The sequence below is a fragment of the Lathyrus oleraceus genome, chromosome 4 (assembly GCF_024323335.1).
Source record: "Lathyrus oleraceus cultivar Zhongwan6 chromosome 4, CAAS_Psat_ZW6_1.0, whole genome shotgun sequence".
NCBI classification, from domain to species: Eukaryota; Viridiplantae; Streptophyta; class Magnoliopsida; order Fabales; family Fabaceae; genus Lathyrus; species Lathyrus oleraceus.
The window spans coordinates 470,853,528-470,873,613 of NC_066582.1; the positions used below are offsets into that span (position 1 = coordinate 470,853,528).

General features: G+C 35.5%; 2 protein-coding genes across 2 annotated transcripts; one reads left to right on the plus strand and one right to left on the minus strand.

The window, feature by feature from the left end:
• Nucleotides 1–6,237: 6,237 nt before the first annotated feature.
• Nucleotides 6,238–7,144, plus strand: LOC127076203 (uncharacterized). Its single transcript, XM_051017787.1, has 3 exons — nucleotides 6,238–6,526; nucleotides 6,615–6,736; nucleotides 6,827–7,144. Exons 1-3 carry the CDS (start codon nucleotides 6,359–6,361, stop codon nucleotides 6,939–6,941), a joined length of 405 nt encoding a protein of 134 aa, XP_050873744.1. The 5' UTR covers nucleotides 6,238–6,358; the 3' UTR covers nucleotides 6,942–7,144.
• Nucleotides 7,145–7,756: 612 nt separating this feature from the next.
• LOC127076202 (1-phosphatidylinositol-3-phosphate 5-kinase FAB1B) lies at nucleotides 7,757–17,572 on the minus strand. The gene is made up of 11 exons (XM_051017786.1): nucleotides 16,294–17,572; nucleotides 14,853–15,587; nucleotides 13,824–13,977; nucleotides 13,404–13,748; nucleotides 12,402–13,265; nucleotides 11,985–12,316; nucleotides 11,432–11,555; nucleotides 11,190–11,360; nucleotides 9,129–10,619; nucleotides 8,518–8,784; nucleotides 7,757–8,377 (listed from the first exon to the last, which is right to left on the minus strand). Exons 1-11 carry the CDS (start codon nucleotides 16,950–16,952, stop codon nucleotides 8,027–8,029), a joined length of 5,493 nt encoding a protein of 1,830 aa, XP_050873743.1. The 5' UTR covers nucleotides 16,953–17,572; the 3' UTR covers nucleotides 7,757–8,026.
• Nucleotides 17,573–20,086: the final 2,514 nt, after the last annotated feature.

The window sequence follows — 20,086 nt, forward strand, 5'->3', positions numbered from 1 at the left end:
ACCTCCATATATCAATAATGAGTCCTTAGTCCTTCTCAAATACTTAAGGATATTCTTGACAACTACCCAATAAGCATCACCGGGATCAGATTGGTACCTACTCGTTTCACTTAAAGCATACGAAACATCCGATCGAGTACATAACATGGAATACATGATATATCCTATTGCAGATGCATATGGAATCTTATTCATGTGATCCCTTTCTTCCTTAGTTGAAGGGGATTGTGTTTTTGATAGACATGGGGGTCATGTTGCATAGGTATGAATCCTTTCTTGGAATCATGCATATTAAAGCGTCTTAACACTTTGTCTATGTATGTACTCTGACTTAGGCCAAGTATTTTTTATGATCTATCTCTATAGATCTTGATTCCTAATATATAGGTTGTTTCACCTAGGTCCTTCATAGAGAAGCATTTCCCCAACCAAGACTTTACTTGTTACAGGGTAGGAACATCGTTTTCAATGAGTAATATGTCATCTACATATAATACCAGGAAGACAATCATGCTCCCACTAACCTTCTTGTAGACACAAGGCTCATCTTCATTCTTGATGAATCCATATTATTTGACTGTTTCATCAAAACAAAGATTCCAGCTTCTGGAAGCTTGCTTCAATCCATAGATTGATCTCTGTAACTTGCATATCTTTTGGGCTTCTTCTGGTATGTCAAATCCTTCAGGATGTGTCATGTACACATCCTCAAGAAGATTCCCATTAAGGAAAGCAGTTTTGACATCCATCTACCATATTTCATAATCATGATATACAACGATAGCAAGTAAAATCTGAACAGATTTAAGCATTACAACTGGTGAAAAGGTTTCATCATAGTCAACCCCATGAATTTGTTTATATCCTTTTGCAACAAGTCTTGCCTTATAGGTATGTACCTTACCATCCATATCAGTCTTCTTTTTGAAGACCCACTTGCATCCTATAGGGTTAACTCCTACAGGAGGCTCTACCAAGGTCCAAACCTGGTTTGTGTACATGAAATCCATTTTAGATTTCATGGCTTCTAGCAACTTCTCAGACTCTGGACCAATTATGGCCTCTTGGTAAGTTACAAGCTCATCTTGATCCATGAGTGATACATCACCTTGATCAGTTATGAGATATCCATATCTCTCAGGTAGGTGATGTATCCTGCTTCACCTACACCGGTCTTGTTCTACTTGAGCATGTTGTTCTTCCACAACTACTTATGTTTCCTGCTCTAATTCCTCCATAGGTGTATCAATGCTTTGTGATTCTTGAATTTCTTCAAGCTCTACTTTCCTCCCACTGATTCCTTTGTAAATAAAATCCTTTTCTAGGAAGACTCCAGTTCGAGCGACAAACACTTTGCCCTCAGAAGGATTGTAGAAGTAACACCCTCTTGTTCCTTTAGGATACCCCACAAATAATCATGTTTCAGATTTGGGCTCAAACTTAGTTGAAATTTTCCGTTTCACATAAACTTCGCAACCCCAAATCTTCCTGTAAGACATACGTGGTTTCTTACCATTCCATATCTCATATGGTGTCTTCTCAACCTTTTTGGATGAAACATGGTTAAGTGTGTAAGCTGTTGTCAATAGTGCATGTCCCCAAAAGGAGTTTAGAAGATCGGCGTGACTCATCATGGATCAAACCATGTCTAACAAGGTTCGATTTCTTCTCTCAGATACACCGTTCCATTGGGGTGTTCCAGAAGGAGTAAGTTGGGATAGAATCCCACACTCTTTCAGATGATCATTGAACTCTAGGCTTAAATATTCACCACCTTAATCTGATCGAAGAGTTTTAATATTCTTACCTAGTTGGTTTTGTACTTCATTCTTGAATTCCTTGAACTTTTCAAAGGACTCTGATTTGTGTTTCATTAAATACACATAACCATATCTACTAAAATCATCAGTAAATGTGATGAAGTATTGAAAATCTCCTATGGTCGGTATCTTCAGTAGTTCACATACATCAGTATGTATGAGGGCCAAAAGATCATTAGCTCTTTCACCTTTTCCTGTGAATGGAGACTTTGTCATCTTTCCAATTAAACAAGATTTACATGTCTCATATGATTCATAATCAAAAGAGTTCAAGAGTCCATCTTTATGGAGTTTGGAAATGCGCTTCTCATTTATGTGGGTAATCGACAATGCCAAAGGTAAGTTGGATTTGACTCATTAGGTTTCATCCTTTTAGTATTAATGTTATAAATAGACATTTCAAGATCAAGGACATATAGTCCATTGTTCATTTGTGCAATAGAATAGAATATATCATTCAAATAAATTGAGCAACAATTTTTCTTTATTATGAATGAGAAACCAAACTTGTCCAAACAAGAAACGAAAATAACATTTCTGCTAATTGCAAGTACATAATAATAGTTCTCTAACTGAATTATTAAATCACTAGGTAAAGTCAATACGTAAGTTCCTACGGCTAAAGCAACAACCTTTTCTCCATTGCCAACTCGTAGGTCAACTTAACCTTTTGCCAAATCTCTACTCCTTTTTAGCCCCTGCACATTGGTAAAAATGTGAGAACCGCATCCAGTATATAATACTCATGATGCAGAAGTAGATAGATTAATTTCAATAACAAAAATACCTGAAGTTGAAGTCTCTACTCCATTCTTCGTATCTTCCATGTACTTTGGGCAGTTTTTCTTTCAGCGTCCAGTCTTACCGCAATGGAAGCAAGTGTCATCCTTTGCTATGCCTTCACTAGGCTTCAAAGCAGAATCTGTGGGTTTGGGTTTGACAACTTCCTTGCCTTTCCCTTTACCACTCTTCTTGGTGGGCCTTTTATTCTGTCTCTTTCCATTTCCGATCATCAGAATAGACTTCCCTTTTGACTTCAGGTTCTGCTCAGCAGTTCTTAACATGCCTAGCAGTTCAGAAGAGTTTTGTCCATATCATTCATGTTGAAATTAAGGACAAATTGATTGAAGTTAGCTGGCAACGATTACAAGATCAAATCAGTCGCAAGTTCCTTTCCGAGGGGAAAACCCAACCTCTCAAGGTTCTCCACATACCCAATCATCTTGAGCACATGGGGACCTACAGGGGCTCCCTCAGTTAACTTGCCTTGAAAAATGGCTTTTGAAACTTCAAACCTTTCATGCCTCGCCTGTTCTTGATAGAGCATCTTCAGGTGTCTGATCATATGGAACGCTGCCATGTTCTCATATTACTTTTACAACTCCGAGTTCATGGTAGCTAGCATGAGGCAAGCAACTTCATTGTCATCATCAACATGCTTCTTATAAGCATCTCTTTCTGCCTTAGGTGCAGAACTAGGAGGTTCCTCTTCAAGAACAGGTGTCTCTAAGACATACAGCTTTTTATCATGCGTGAGGAGAATCCTCAGATTTCGGTGTCAATCCAGGAAATTTATCTCAGACAATTTTTCCTTATAAAGTATTGATCGCAAAATGTTGTTCGAGGTGTTTGTTGTCATGGTAATCTACATGAAAAATATAAAAATTTAAGTATCATTAAACTAACATATTTAATTAGGCCTTTAATTAAATATGCTCCCACTATTTTACTCAAAACAAATGACCCTCATCATTTGATTCAAAAAATCTCGTTGGAAGCTTTTCTAGTGGATCGAGATCCACATTTTACTTTGTTTTAAGTCCGCGTAGGCGGATTACACAAAAATAGGTTATTTAGGTAGGAGCTTCTTCCAATTATATCTAATACAACTCTCGAATATTTTAGTTGGGTGAATAATTCTTTATTCCAATCCATCATACAGATCATTTCCAACTCTTGCTTCTGAATGTATATAATTTTATTATAATTTGTTTAGTTAAGTTTGACCCATTGTTTTAGCAATTGGATATTACAATTATCATATCGCACCTTACTAATATAGAACATGCACCTCGCGTAGGGGAAACCTACATTATTTGATACTAGTCTTAATGAGTGCTAAAACTTGGAAAGCATAAACTTAATATTTAATTTGAGAGAATTTGCAATTATTTTGATCTCACCAGCTTATTTATCATATAAATCATCTCTCACGTGCATCAACATACATACAAAATGAAACAGTTATGGTCCCTATCGCAATTGTTCTCCCAAGCCAATGAGAGAACATAAGTTAACCGAATAACGATCTAAGTTTCTCCAAGCAAGATCTGCAAGGTTGCCCTCCTTTGATATTGTATTATTCTCTTCTTCGGAATATTACATTATATAAAAGAAATCCGTTTTATGTACGAGGGAGTGAGATGAGAAAAGAAGTTACATTAAGAGATTAAAAGAGAGGCACGACACGCATGTCGTATTTTAAAATCCCAAAAACAAAATAAAGGAAAACTAAGGCCATAACCGATCACCACAAGACAATAATAATAAACACATTATTATTATTAATTTAAATTTTATTCATTAAATAAACCAAATTAAATTTCGGCGATTGATCACACTACGAAGAGTTAGCCGGGGGTTCCGCTGTCCGTTTTTCGCATCAACACTTGATACTTTAAAGCACAACTCTTGTGCAGTTACAACCCTAATCGCATAACTCTTTGACAGCACAAACCTTGTACCGTCATGAACCTTAATGCATCAATTTTATACCGTCAAACACACCTCGATTGTTAATTCAGTATGATTGATCAACACGCCATTGCTTCACTATACTAATGTCGGATTTTGAAGCAAATGACTATTGATCGCTCAAAAGGAAAACAATCATTAAGTTTTTGAATGAACGAAATAGAAACAATATCTCATATATACCATATTTTGCATCAGAATTACTTATATCATATATATAAATTGATCGGTCTCATTTGTGTAACCTATGGACGATCGATGTATCGCTGCTTCACCATACTAATGTCGGATTCCGAAGCATAACCAACATCAATCATCCAAATCATACACACATGATGTCAAATTTAATTACTCGTTTATTATTTAATTTATTCTGTCTTTTAATCGTATTAATATAGAAAACACATAAAATAAACAGTTATCAGATGCATGGTTTCGTAAGTGGCTCTAATACCACGGAAAGAAAATTGTGATCCAAAACGCAGTAGAAATTTTAAGGGAAGGTATTACCCTAAGAGTCTCGTCTCATATGTTTTCTTAAGCTTCAAGCCTAGTTATGTCTGGTGTAGCATTATCAACTCAAAAGATATTATATCTAAAGGTTCTAGATGGAGAATTAGAAACGGGGAGAGTGTAAAAATCTGGAAGGAAAACTAGGTTCTAATAATTTCGGATTTTAAACTTCTTAGCTCCAATAGATCGTTGGATCCTAAAGTCGGGGTTTGCAACCTTATTGACAGAGATTTGGGGCATAAGAACATGGAAGCTCTCAAAGCCAATTTTGATCAAAGTGACTCAGGGCATATATCCAGCATCCCTCTCTCCGTCAGATTTCCAAAACACAAGCTGATTTGACACTTCGAAAAAGATGGAGAATACTTAAAACAGCTTACCGCCTGCTAGGCGAGTATGGAAGGAACAGCAGACCAGGTCCGTCATCAAGTTCTGGTTTAGAAATGTTGAAGAACTTATGGAGGACTCCAGTCCACGAGCATGTTAAGAGCTTCATTTAGAGGTTATCCAAAAACATCTTCCCAATGAGGAGTAACCTACGGAAGAAAGGAATTGGGTTAGATGACGCCCTTTCTTTCATCTCTCCCCTAAAAGCTCACATCATATTTACTTGCATTGTGAATTCTACAAGAGAGTTTTCTTCTCTTCCGTTATGGGTGTTCAGTTGTCAGCTTGTTCAGGTGTGTTTGACTGACTTTTAGAAACTCTTAAGAATAGAGATAGATATTTAGTCCCAATGATGTGTACTGATTTATGGAAAATTTGGCAGACCCTTAATAAAATAAACACCGACTATAAAATTACATAACTATAAATCCAATTCTAAAGAAATTTTGTAAGATTGATCAATAATATACTATCAGAATTTTCAATTGTTGTATTGATAAAATTCAATGTATATGCCGAATTATTAAGTGAAGTAGCCATATAGAATAACTTAATTACTCCATATAAGAACTTGATCATCATTAATATAATATGAAAATATTCAACAATTGTTTTAATTTAAAACCACTGAAACCAAATATAATTGGCTTGGTAACAAAATACTATGGGGCAACACAATGAGTTAAACAAATGTGGTCCCTACGACTTTATCTTATAGTACTATACTAATTAATTAATGCATCGTGACAAGACATGATAATCTACAATAATTGAAATATTATTATATAAACAAAAGTAGATAAAATCGATGCTCACTAACTATCATTAACATCCATTTCATTTTTTTCTCTCCTCATTTTTCTTGTTCTTCAAGTATTTGATTCATGGCTCTTCACTGCAATTCTTTAGCTCAAATCCCAATTCAGAAATATGATCATTCGTTTGTGAAATATTCAAACAATTTGTTGATCTCCAAACGATGCTATGCTCCAAGGAAAAAATCATCAGTTGGTCAAGTAGTGTTTAAAATCACAGCATCCATCAAGAACAAGGTTAACTAATATCTTTATTATTATCTTTCTTTAATTCTCTAGAGCAAGGAACTTTTTCTTAATTAATGTTTAATTTGATGTTAAACAGGTTTATGAGGATGAATCTCAAGGCATAGTTTGTTATCAAGATGAGAGTGGAGAAATAATTTGTGAAGGGTGTGATGAAGGACCTTCTTATAGACAAATTTCAAGACCGATCCAACAAACAAGGTAGAGATAATTCAACTGGAAATTTTGGTACTAAATTTATAAATATATATTTTGTTTTAACCGAGGATGTTTTTTCTTTTTTGGGTTTAGGGATATTGAAATTGTGAATCTACTAAAACAAAGTTGGTTTCAAATTGCTAAAGGGGGTGAAGAAATTGATGATGCAGTTGAAGGATTTAATTTGAAATTCAATAAAAGAGTCTAACTCTTTTGACTAATCAATCAAGCCTTTGTTACATATACACTGTTAGCTTTGAAGTTTGAACAGTGTAATAATAGTAGTATGTATTATAACTATAGTTGTGAATAGTGAATCAAATAGTATATGTGCAGTAGGTTAGTTCCTGCAGCACATTTTTTATTTTACTTGCAACTTGTACAAATTAATAATAGCAATGTTTTTCTCAATTTCTTTTTTTGCACTCAGATATAGTTGTATAATACAATGTTTGAACTTCAATCACTTCAAACTGTAACTACCTCATCTTTGTCATTGTAAAAAATTTAAAGTGTACACCCTAAAAATACATTAATTGATAACTCAAAAAGCTTTGTCTTTCCCTTTATGATAGTGTCCTTTATATAGCAGTTTTAGTCTATTCCATTTCCATAAAGCTCATTGATTGGCATTAAGACAATGTTTCCTCTCTAAGACTGACTTTTCATGGCCGTCTAAGTGTTGAGGCGTATATGTTCTAGGTAAGAGACAGAATGTTCAAATAGAGAACCTTATGTTCTAGGTAAGAGACAGAATGTTCAAATAGAGAACCTTATCGGAAACTTCTCCTAAAGCATTTAGGAAAAGCATGCCCAATAATATGACAATGGTGTCACAAGACATTATGTTTTGCTGAACTTCCTTGGTCAATAAAGACCTTTTCCACCTCAAAGTTGGCGATGAAAATTGTAATAATCAATTGAGTTAAAAGGCCTCATTCCTGTTTCTTCAATAAGAATCTCCAAAAAAATATCTGAATTCGAGACAGTGATGATAAATGAAATTTGAGATACTTGGCGGCGTCTGAAAAATTATACATGTATATATGATGCTGGAAACAGACTATATGTTTTTTGTACATAGATTTTCATCTGGAGGTCATTAAATACATTTACTCCAGACAAACACCATGTGGCTTCTAACAGCTTTGTGTGTGTATCTATTACAATTGAACCAAAAGAATTCCTATAGAATTTAAGAGGCCAAAAACAAAAACCAAATAAAAAATATGGATGGAGTTGATGATTCCCCAAAATGGAAGCAAAATTTACACAAACACATGAAAGAAAGAATCATTCAGCTAAGGGCCTAGACTGTGTATTGTTTTCTTTTTCTTTGTTTTCTTTTTCTTCACCTAAATCAGACTGAGAATGACTAGGAATAATAGATGGTGGGGACCACTGATCTGGAAGCATGAGAAAGTAAGTGGTCATTGCTTTCCTGAACCTTTTCTTGTACTGCTTTGGTGATATAACTGTTGGTGGTGTGTTCTTTGGTCCTCCAAGGATTCCTGAAGCTTTCACCCATGTTTCAAGATGCTTGTCCCATGTATACTGCCTCATGAAATCAATTATTCCAAGAACTAACTCGTCCTTTTCTTCATCCACCCCAACTAGTAATGAATAGTCCATTACATCAACTGACTGCAAAAAGACGAAAACATATGCATGCATGTCAAATGGACTTAACATTAAGGTGTTTATCCAAACAAAGCCTAAGTAAGAAAAAAGAAAAGGATACAGATAAGTGTAAAGTATAGTGTGGATGAAGATGCGAAACTTACTGCAAGAAAACCAGTATCATTCCAGACGGCTCTTTCTAACAGACGTTTTGCTTTGTTTCCCACAAAAATAGGAGAAGTTGGCATTGCTTCAATCAAGTTCTGGTCCAGCAGAACTTTGTTTTTCCCTGTACTATCTGGATTATACCGAGACCTAGAAGATCCTTTGAGATCGTAAAGTCGTGTCACGGTCCTCCTAAATAGAAGATTCTCCATAACCAAAACGTCCATCTTTGACTCTTTACCTCCTTTGAGATGCTTTGAAGTAACCTTTTTCCAACCAAAAATTATGCGGTTAAGATCTAGCATTATAAATTAACAATCTAATTCTAATTACCAATACATTTAAAAAGATGATTTATAGCATGATCCTTCCATCGGTGGTTATGTGAGTTGTCTTGCTTCGTTCCTTACCCTCCAAGAGATAAATAACCATCTAAACTTCTTTCAATGATTTAGTTAGGCAAGTTATGTTACTTGGTTTTTAATATAATTTCACAACTAGACTCGGTAGTTTCCATCTTTGCAAACGAAATATGATGACTTAGTTACTTCAACATTTGAGGCTCTAAGAACAAAATAATAAAAAATGTAAGGCATGAAAAGACAAGTACCTGGTATATGCCAAGAATCTTTGCCAGGCATGTTGGACTTCCTGTTCCTATGGATTCAGAAAGGTACTTGAAGTATTCAGGACCAAATTTAATGAATGATTCAAGTTCTGTTTTGGTAACTTGTTTGATGATAAATCGATCATCCAAGGTTTTTGCAAAGAATACATTACTCTTCCCACCTTGAGCTCTCCATTTCTTACAGCGACTTAGAGACCTTATGTAGTCAAGCTCTGAAGGACAACATACTCTTCTTAAGGCATCAAATCGCTTCGCATAGTAAGCCGTCACAGAATATTTTACCTTTCCAAGGGGACCGTCTTCTCCAAAGGAAACTCTGGCATGCATAGCTTTTGTATACATCACTGGGTCCAACATTGATGAGTTACGAGAACCAGACATTGACAATATCATATCCTCGATTGACCCAAAACTTTTTTGAGAATCAAAAGCTGTATCATCGGCAGATGAAAATGACTGGAAGGCACCAGAATCCGAAAAATAAGATGATGCCAATTCACTCCCATCTTTTGGTTTCTCTGATTCATCAGATAACTGGAAATGATATTCCGATGACATCAAGGCATAAGCTATAATACTTGAGGGTTCATCATCATATATTGGAATTACACTGTCATTAACACCGATCGGCAGAAGCATCCTTGCACCACCTTGGAGTCCCAGCTTCCCGTATGACGATACAAAAACGGGATTGTAGTCCACTAGTGTTTCAATCTTCTGGCTACTAGCAAACAAACTCTTGTTAAATTGGCGATAGAAGTTTACAAAGGGCATCCCTAACCAACTTAAAGAGTCTTCCAGATTATCATGACTTTTAAGAGCAGAAAAGATGCTCTTGGAACCGTTTTGGTCTTCTGCTCGATCCCCGAGATAGTAGGTTTCTCTTTGTGTAGTGGTAGTCAAAGCATCTGCTATAGATATATCAGGGTTTATGGAAGTGCTATCCTTTTGAATTCCAATTCCTGACTGGTTTTCACCTGTCCATTTTGCATCAAGTGTATCAGACAAACTAGGTACAACGGGAAATGGCCCCTCCGAGAGAGCTCTACGAACACCCAATTCAGGTTCTAAAAGGTCCGATTGATCATTTGTGCTTTTGCTGATAGAAAGATTGGGCTGTTCTTTCTCGTTTTGTTTATTTTTTACCACATCAATTTCTTGAGGAAATGCATCTGATTGGGAACTTTTGGCATCAACTAGTCCATGAATAGAGTCAGTACTGCTGAATCCCCTTCCTGCCAAGGAGACCCCAGTCATCAAATTTTCATCTACAGATATTTCCTTATCTTCTGAAATTGAATTGTTTAAACCAGTTTCATTGTTGGAATTAGCTAAGCTGTCTGCATACACAAGGCGGTGGTCCCACATATACGATTGGAAAAGTAACTGCCTCCACAGTCGATTAATTTCCAGAATGTCAATTCCTGGTTGGCCAATTCTCTTTTCTTGGTTTAAAATCTTTTTAAGAGTTTCCTATGTAAACAGAAGAGAGAACCGTGAAACCACAAGCCTTTAAAGATATGTATATGTTTCTACAATTATAGAATTTAATAAAACCTCCGCCCCTTTAAAATTAAGACTGCTAACATAGTTAATAAATCTCCTATCCTATCTAACATTAAAATGATAAATATTAAAAAATTCTAAAACAAGAATGATCTTATACTGCCTCCGTCCCTAAATATAAGAGACTCTTGGGTTTTTTCTTTGTCCCTTTTTATAAGTCCATTTCAAAGTGCATTTTTACTGGTATACTTCTAAAAATGTTACATATTTTTTTCTGCTTTTTGCACTAAATACTCTACACAAATATTAAATAATTCTCTCTTCTAAGGATAAACTTGTAAGATCATACAAATAGTCAACAAACTTAATACACCAACCAACTTTTTTTAATTTCCGTGATTTACTCTAAAGGGCCTTATATTTAGGGACGGAGATAGTATCTCTCAAGACTAAAAGTTACTGAATACAAAAATAAGCATTGTAACGAACTTGAGTGAATGAAGCTATAAATTCAGGTAAAATTACTGTTAACCTCACCTCGAATTCCAGTTTCTCCCTTTGCAACATTCCTTCCAGTTCAGCAACTTGACGTCTTAATTCCGGTGTTTTATGACCACTACTAATTTGGACTGAATTAGATTTTTTCTTTCCAATTTGACTAAGACCATTGAGTACTTCTGAGAATAAAAGCTCTGCTCGATTGACCATCTGTAACAACCAAAAATTAGGTTCACTATAATGTAACCAAAATTTAAAATCCAGGACTTCAAATATCAAACCTCCTCTGATTCTTTCTGTATCCAATCCTGTTTCCCGTGATCAAAATTCAGTTTGTGTGGAGGAAGGTAGACTGAGTGAACATCAATTGATGCATATCGAAAACAAGCAACCATTTTCCCGAATCTGCAAGAGAAACATGAGCATCGTGATCAATGCATCCCACAAAGGACGCCATAAGATTCCTTCTCTTACATAATCATGTTGATACAGTATTAGAAAAGAGTTCAATGAATATACATCGACAGTATAAATAAGTTTTACACATACATTCAAACTTAGTTCACCATCTTAGCAATTTAAATAGGTTTAAAAGTAATATTATGCTGTGGCTATATATGTGTAAAATTTGTTTAGACTGTCGTTACAGAGTTATTATACACATTAATTTTCAAATTCAATCATTAGTTTCTTAAAAATCATGAAGTTTGTGACCTATAAAATAGAGATCAAGACCACGTACATGACAGTTTTGTTATAAATGGCCAACATATATAAAAATTGGACTAGATGAGTGTTTAGGTCAAACACAAAAATAGGGGAGATTATAATCACCCATAAAAGCGAAGACAATCTCTGTGTAGAGAATGGCCACAGCTTGCCACCCTGCTGGCTGCAGCATGGTTTGAAAAACTGAGCTCCAAAAACTTTCCAAATGATAAACCCCAAGCAGCATCAGACATTACTATTCTCTGTGTGGCAGGAGGAAAGCCACTGATTCTTGGACACCGCAAGCACCTGTGCCACATCCAAATCTTTCCCTCCCTTTCACCAGGCAGGATAATTTCTGGTAGTTTTTTTACCGATATGGTAAGTGTTCCCTGTCGATGAGTATAGCAATGCACATGTGCTTCCGATGGCATATCACAAGAATCGCATCGATAACTCTGGAAAGTAAATACATTTATTAATTGTGCAAACTATTGCCGTAGTTCTAACAAATGCAGATGTATTCCTATAACAGACAATTACCTGATCAAATAAATGGTCCCGCAGGAACCGACCCAACGGCTTGTCAAAGCTTCCATAGTATTTAATTCGAAATAGATGGGACCTCTCGCACACGGTTCCCTTCCATACACAACGAGATGACAAAGACACCAAAATGCTTTGATGGTCAGAGGGTGATGGAGGAAACTCTTCTTTTTGAGGAACTGGTTCTTCATTTGTGGTTACAAGCTTCTTCTCGGTATGGTTTTGAGCATCATTTGGAGGTAACGACCCAGAAGCGCTTAATTGATTTGCATAGATTTGGCTATGACCATTTCGAGAATTTTCAGCTAAAATGCCTTGATATATTTGCTCTGAAGTTTCTGTACCATTTACAAAGGTATCATCCATGACTACCAGAGTGTTATCCACCGCAGAAGTTTCTTTTACCAGGGGTTGTTTGGGAAGAAGCTTCCTATGGTGCAATTCAGGAATATCATCTCCTGAAGCAACAATGGAGGAGTAAAAGGCAGTTGAATGGTTAAGATTTGATCCAGATGGCAAAGATTGAGAATAACCATTAGATAAGGATCCTGTATTGCAAACTGGGGAGACTAGTTCAGCAACTGTGCCACTTTTGGTCCTCCGTGGTCCAGTGTTGGGATCATGAATCTGAGACTTCTCATTGCCCGGAACACTAAAACCAGGAACCGTTGAGATTGACCTTTGAATGGATGACGACTTATTTGGAAGGGCGAGACTGTTTAATGGAAGTTCTGGCAGCGAGACTCCTTCATCAGCAAGAAAAGATGTCTCCATGGCCAAATGGTAGGCTGCAAAAACTGCATACTGAACCACATGCTTTACCTTTTTCAGTTCATCCATGTCAGCTCCTCTAAGTAAAATCTGTTTAATCATAAACAATAGAACAATGAATTCTTCATACAAAAGTAGAAAGATTTATCGGTAATTTGAAGTCACAGTTTCTGCATATTTTGTTCTTATTATGTTGAAATTACATGAAACAGATAAATCAAGACTTACTGTGCAACCTAATGGTTTTGGGCAACCTTCAAAAAACATCAATGTTTTCATTGGTTTTTTTGCACCCTGAACAGCAACAATTAGGTCTTCGAGAAATTTTTCAACATGAAACGTTTCACAGTAACCCAACTTTTGTGATGAAAGATGATCAATTGAAGGCACTATTTGAGTGCCAGTACAACGTGCTAGGCGCTCTAAAAGCTGTCTCTTTACATTGAGAACTAGTGTTATGTCTTTTGCAAGAAGATATTCTTGTGCATATCGAGAAACTGATTTCTCTACCAGAAGGATACTTGGCTGGTGTGAAGCTATCTTTGCCACTGCCATCTTCAGATGGTCCATTTCCTACACAAAAGAGTATAAACCCTTAGCATAAACTCATATTAGCCTAACCCTTAAAAAGTGTTACACAAGAACAACCTGCTGCAATAGGGTATCAACACTAGACAAGAGATTAGTAACACGCTGATATTCAAGAGCCCCTCCAAGGATCAATAAGCGAGGTTTATCCACTTTCGACGTCATTCGCCGATGAGCCACATTTTTCTTACAAACAACTCCTTTAACCACCACACTGTAAGAAAATAAATCCAAGAAGTCAAGGAAATGTAATGCCAGGACTTTGACATATACAAATTTCTCTTTGACCCATGATTGAGTTTAATAATATATTGCACTTATAACAGGAAATAAAATCTAGCGATCAACATAAAATCATGATTTAAAATCAAGTATACTAATGGTGTAGATTTTTGTGAAAATTAATAAAAATATCTATCTGGCCCTGACACTTCATGTTTAAGGCGTGTCCGGCATGTCCGGTGTTGGACACTGACACGACACTGAACACATGGGGTTTACTTTTGATAAATCCATTTTCTCATTATTATCGGTGTCGACATGTTTGTGTCAATGCTTCATAAAAAATAACTTTGCGTACAAGTTCTGATTACTTCTACTATTCCCATTTCCCATATTTATAAATACGGAAATGAAGAGATATAGGACTGATCAGAATTGGAAATTAATTAGCACATTGTAGATTTCATTTGCCACCTTACATTTGATTGCAACTCCTTGTCTTCTAATTTGTTGTTTTTTATTACCTTAACAAATTCTATATATCTATGGAGAGGTTTGTTTTCATTGATTTCGTTTAGTTTATTTTCATAATCTGTTTCCTTTTTCTATTTTGGGAACCATAAATAAGGTATACAAAAGCAACAGCACCACTTCTCTTGAATATTTTTGTTTAGCAGGTTATGAAAGGTGTTTTTCCACATTGAGACTCACTGTGTATTTATGCATTAGAGAAGCACGAGGTCTTAAAATCTGTAGCTAAAAGCCATCTAGAATGATAAATTTGGAATAACTGATCTAGAAGAGCATAAAACAAAACTAGATAGAACATAGAAGTTAAAATCATATCCTTAAAAGTATAGTATTCACCTTTCAATGCGGCTCCCACATGCTATGCATTTGACTTTCGAATAACCAGCTGGGTCCATCCCTCCACCCTTGCTCATATCTGGTTTCAGTAAATTAGCAGCTTCCCATGACAGAGATATGATTATTTCCAACCAACTGTTTTTGTTATTGTCTTCAACTGGTAGGTTCTCAACCTGTAACAGCTGCGATACCAAAGCCCTAAAGTGTCCATCAACTACATTCTTCATTACTTTCTTGTGTTCCTCATTTGACCTATCTCTCTGTCGATACTCCCCACTTCCAAAACTGCTTGAACTGCGAAGATAGCCCCACTCTCCAGTGTCATTCCCATCATTATCATCATCGTCATCATACATACTAGTTTCCCGGTCATCTTCTTCATCTTCTGGTTCAGGGGGGAGCCACAAAAGTCCATTATTTTCAAAATCGACAGGTTCAGCATCAACATCCTCTGAAACATATAACAAGGAAGGTGCTTCATTTTCATCACAGACATCAGGTTCATCTTCATTTTTTGCAATAACTGGTGTTCCTTCCAAACCACATGCATCAAAGTTGTACTTTGAAGAGAGTTTTGCATCAATGTTTTCTCCATTGGGATGCACTTTCTGTGAGCCATCAATATTGTTTATTCCATCAAGCACAGCTTGTCCATAGTAGCTATTCACTTGAGGATATTGCCTTATATCAGAATCCGACCGATATACATCATACTCATCCTCATCATCGTCACTCCTATAAAAGATAAAAGCATATTGACCCATGACAATTTTGGACAAACTAGCAGCATTCATTGATAAGTCACGTATTAATGTCATGTTTGGATAAACAACTTAATTAAGCGCAAATAGCAGAAGCATTTATCATTAAGTTCTTATTTAAAAGCTATTTCTATAACAAAAGATGAAATAAAGCTATAAGTTGTTTTCATAAACTCTGTTGAAGAGTTTTCGGAAATTTCATAAATTGTTTTCACAAGCTCTCTCACAAGTCACAAGTACTTATGTAAGTAAATAATCTCAAAAAGTCAAGTCAAAAAGATCATAAATATAAAAATTGTTGGGTGATAGAGAATGCATTAAATAAATTGCAGATATTTTACTCAAAATAAAGGTAAAATAAATCACAGACATTTTAGTAAATAACATCCACACATTGAAATCACGTGATTACAGAATCCTGACGACTCTGATGCCCATTAAAACAAAATGATATCTGTGATCACTTATCAGATCCCCATCATAATTCAAGTTATACTAAAAATATAATATATGGTTGTGAAATTCCTTTGAATTTTCCATAATCACGATGAAGAATATGATTTATTAAAAAACAACATGAAAACAAAACTACATGAAAATGTGTTATTAAGGAAATACCAATGTGAACAATCAAGAATCAGTTCTCACTATCAATGAATGTAAGAGAAGTAGTGCAATACCTGCTTATTGAGAACCCGTATTGCTTCGTTAATGGGTCCCCTAGGTCTTCTACAAGATCAATACTCCTGGCTCCTATGGATGATAAACCTTCCCTATCAGTTTCTTTTGCCCTCTTAGGTGATTGATGTGATTGATGTAGGTTGTTCACAAATGAACCCTGTTGTTTTTGTTTATAAGAACCAACTGAATAAGGCATGGAGCAAATAGTAATGTTACTACTGTTAACCGTGGCACTAGTTTTAGTACTAGACACACTAGAAGCTGACATTGTACGTTCAAGATTAGAAACCTGGCCACTGTTATCAAAAGAAACTATACCCTGCTCCCATTGCTTGTAACAGTAATTACACACACGAATCTTTTCCCACTCATCCCAAGAATTCCTCTGAGTTCCGCTAAACGGGGCAGGAACGGAGTTTGTAGTACACTTGGAACAGAAAATCCGTCCACAGAGACGACAATGGTGTCTACGATTAAACAAAGAGAATTGTGCATCACACTCGTAGCATACTCTACAACTGTGATCCGGCATCCAAAAATCACGCGACACGTTCGCTGGCTCAGATTGCCAGGGTATCCATGATTTAATGATGCTGACAAGCTCAGAAAATGCCTTGTCTATTGCATCCATTGACAAACAAAAATCCAGCTTCCACATTCATCATGATTCTCCCATTTGCCACTCCTAACCGACCATATTCACGATTCAGAAATTAAAAACTCATACTCTCAAACTCTCAATATCAATCTCTTCTATAGGCTATTAAAGATCAATTGCTTCCTCTATTAAACTTTGATTTCGAAACATTTCGAAATATCAATAAAAGGAACCCTAATTCACCAATCACTTAACCTCTGAAGCTCTTTCTTTAAGATTTGACTAATTCAAACACTCTATCAATTGAATTGAATGTACAGTACAAAACATCAAAAACACGATCAGAAAATTAAGCAAGGTGAATAGATAAACGAAGAACGGAAACAAACCCTGAATCAATCATCAACGACTTGGAATTTGGATCTTTGATAATCATCATCGTCAACCACAAAATTAACCCTATAATCGATGAAGAAAAAGAAAAAATTGATTGAAAGAAAACAACTCTCTACGATTCTCTACACGAATTTGGAAAACCAGAGATCAAAGGAAGAATGAAATTTTCGTTCTGAAATGGAATTTGAGTAACGAGTTTTCCATTTTGTTCTATCATTCTCTCGTTTCATATACTAGTAACCCTTTTTTCTCTGTGATTCCTGACAGAGACCTGCTTAAATAAAATATTATAATTGCGGTATTATAAAATTGGTGTTTATTATTTTATTTTTATGAAATGAAAAGTTGTTTAGTTTTATATGAACAAATATTATACGAAGTCAAAGATGAAAATATAAAGCAATTTTAACCATTAAAAAGATAAATGAAATCTTAATATGAGTTAGGAAATTAAGTGTAACTTTTGTTTTGAAAATTGTGCCTGAATTTTTTGAAAGTTGAAATTAGTTTTTCAATATTTAAACATGTATATTAGTACACAAATTAAGAATTTTTAATTCAAATAATTCAGTTTTTTTTAATTCCAAAATAATTCATATTTTAGATAAATTCTCAAGCTATCTCAGTTAAAAAAAATATTAACACATAGGTGTCAGATGAATTGACGTCTACCCTTAAATTTAAAGAGGATGCGCCAATTGGATTTGCTTCTCCACATGTGCTGCCAATCCAATTGGGGTCTGTGTGTAAGGAATAAGAGGAGACGCCAATTGACTTGGCGTCTGTGTGTTGTGTATTTTTTTTTTGTATAAATAGAGGTGTAGTGTGATTCATTTTTCCACTTTTTTTATTATATTGCAAATATGGTTCGTCTTTGTCTCCGCTATGGGAAAGTGATTTATTCGAGAGACAAGCCTCAGATGGAGATGCTCTTCTAGAACGTCTGTAGTTTCGAGCAACTATAGAGGGAGTTGGTTCGGCGTTTAGATAGAGACATACCTGAAGACGAAAAAATTAGAAATATTGAGAGACACGATGTCGTACGTGGGTGAATGCGAGTTAAAAATGATAAGGATGCGAGGGAAATGATGTTTTGACCAAATGATATTAGTTTGATTGTTTTAATCAGTTAGATATGTTGTGTTTAGACGTTATGGTTAAGTATTTTTATTTGTTTTGATATTTGTTATGTGTGTTGTTTATTCATATATGTCACCAATGTTCGTTTTGTGATATCTGGTTTGTTGTTGGAAAGTGTTGTTGTTTTTAAGTGTGTTTAAGTTGAGGTGATGTTTCTTGTTAACATTGTTGTAACAAAAAGTTATTAATATATCAAATTCAAAGGTTACAAAAATTGAAAGAAGGTACTAAATTATGATGTAGAGGTTGCTCCGAGATTGGAACGTGTTTTCTTATTGTGTCCGGGTTGACGATATATACTACATAATCTTACAATTTTATCAGCTGTATCCATTTATATTCTAATAGGCATGATGTTTGATCGTCCTTTTTTCTTTCTTCACATCTCATCATTGTGTCAAACTATATCCCCTTAATATGGAGGTTAATATTCCTCCATTGCTAGCACTGAGAAGCTTTCAGTATAGACATTCATGATGGTAATGGCCTTGTAAACATTGGATATATGGTTGTAAGTGTCCTGACGAGTATGTGTGCATGCCGCAATGACATTGGAGCAAGGTATACGGAAGGCCTGGAACTTGCCACAGTCACACTAACTTATGTTCAATCTGACAGCATAGGATAAATTAGGCCCCCTCATTATGGTATATTGTTTCCTGTGCACTAAAATTTTGCCTATGACGGTCAAAGATTGTAACTGCATATGTGTTAGCTTTGATAGTTTCATCTTTCACCACTTTCATACATCATTCACTGAATAATTGATCTGACATTAACATTGTACTCCATCTTTCGCCTCTGGTTGCGAAGGTCGATGCAAACCTAAAATAGGTTGTTCTCACCAATGCGGTTATTAATAGATTTTTAATGTCGTTAAGACGTCGTTCATGCATTCCACAAGGTTTGTTGTCATGTGGCCACATCGACATCCTCCGTCAAATGCCCTTGTCCACTTCTCTAATGGTATGTTATCTACCCATCTTCTTGTATCTTTATTTGACAATCTAATTTTATTACAGTAATGTTGAAATGACGGTTGAGTTAGAGCATATCCTACATTCATCACATTTTGTGAAGGTTCTTGTCTTTGATTGCACACATTCAGTTTTGTGCGATATGTCTAATGCAATATAGATGGTTAGAAGGAGGATTATGTCATCCGTTATCATGGTTATTATAAGCACTCTCAATAGCAGCATGTCTGTCTGAAATCAAACAGAGATTGACTTGTGGAGCGACATGTGTTTTGAGATGACTAAGGAAGAAACCCCAACCACCAGCAGTTTCACCTTCAACAAGAGCAAAGGCAATGGGAAAGAAATTATTGTTTTTGTCTTGTGCAACAGCCATAAGCAATATGCTCTTGTATTTCTCGTATAACCATGTTCCATCAATTTGAATAATAGGTTTGCAGAATGCGAAACCTTTGATGCATGGTTAAAACGCCCAAAAGAGTTTGTGAAATATTTTATTTCCATCAAAGACGCTCGAATAATAAAAATTAGGTATTATATTACATGCTTTTAATTGGTTTATTTTTATTTCTCGAAAGTAGTGGTTCTAGTATGCATGTTATGTATTTACCTTTATTAAGACATGTAGATATAATAAAAAGTTGTAGTTGGGGTCCTTTTGATCTATAATGTCATACAATT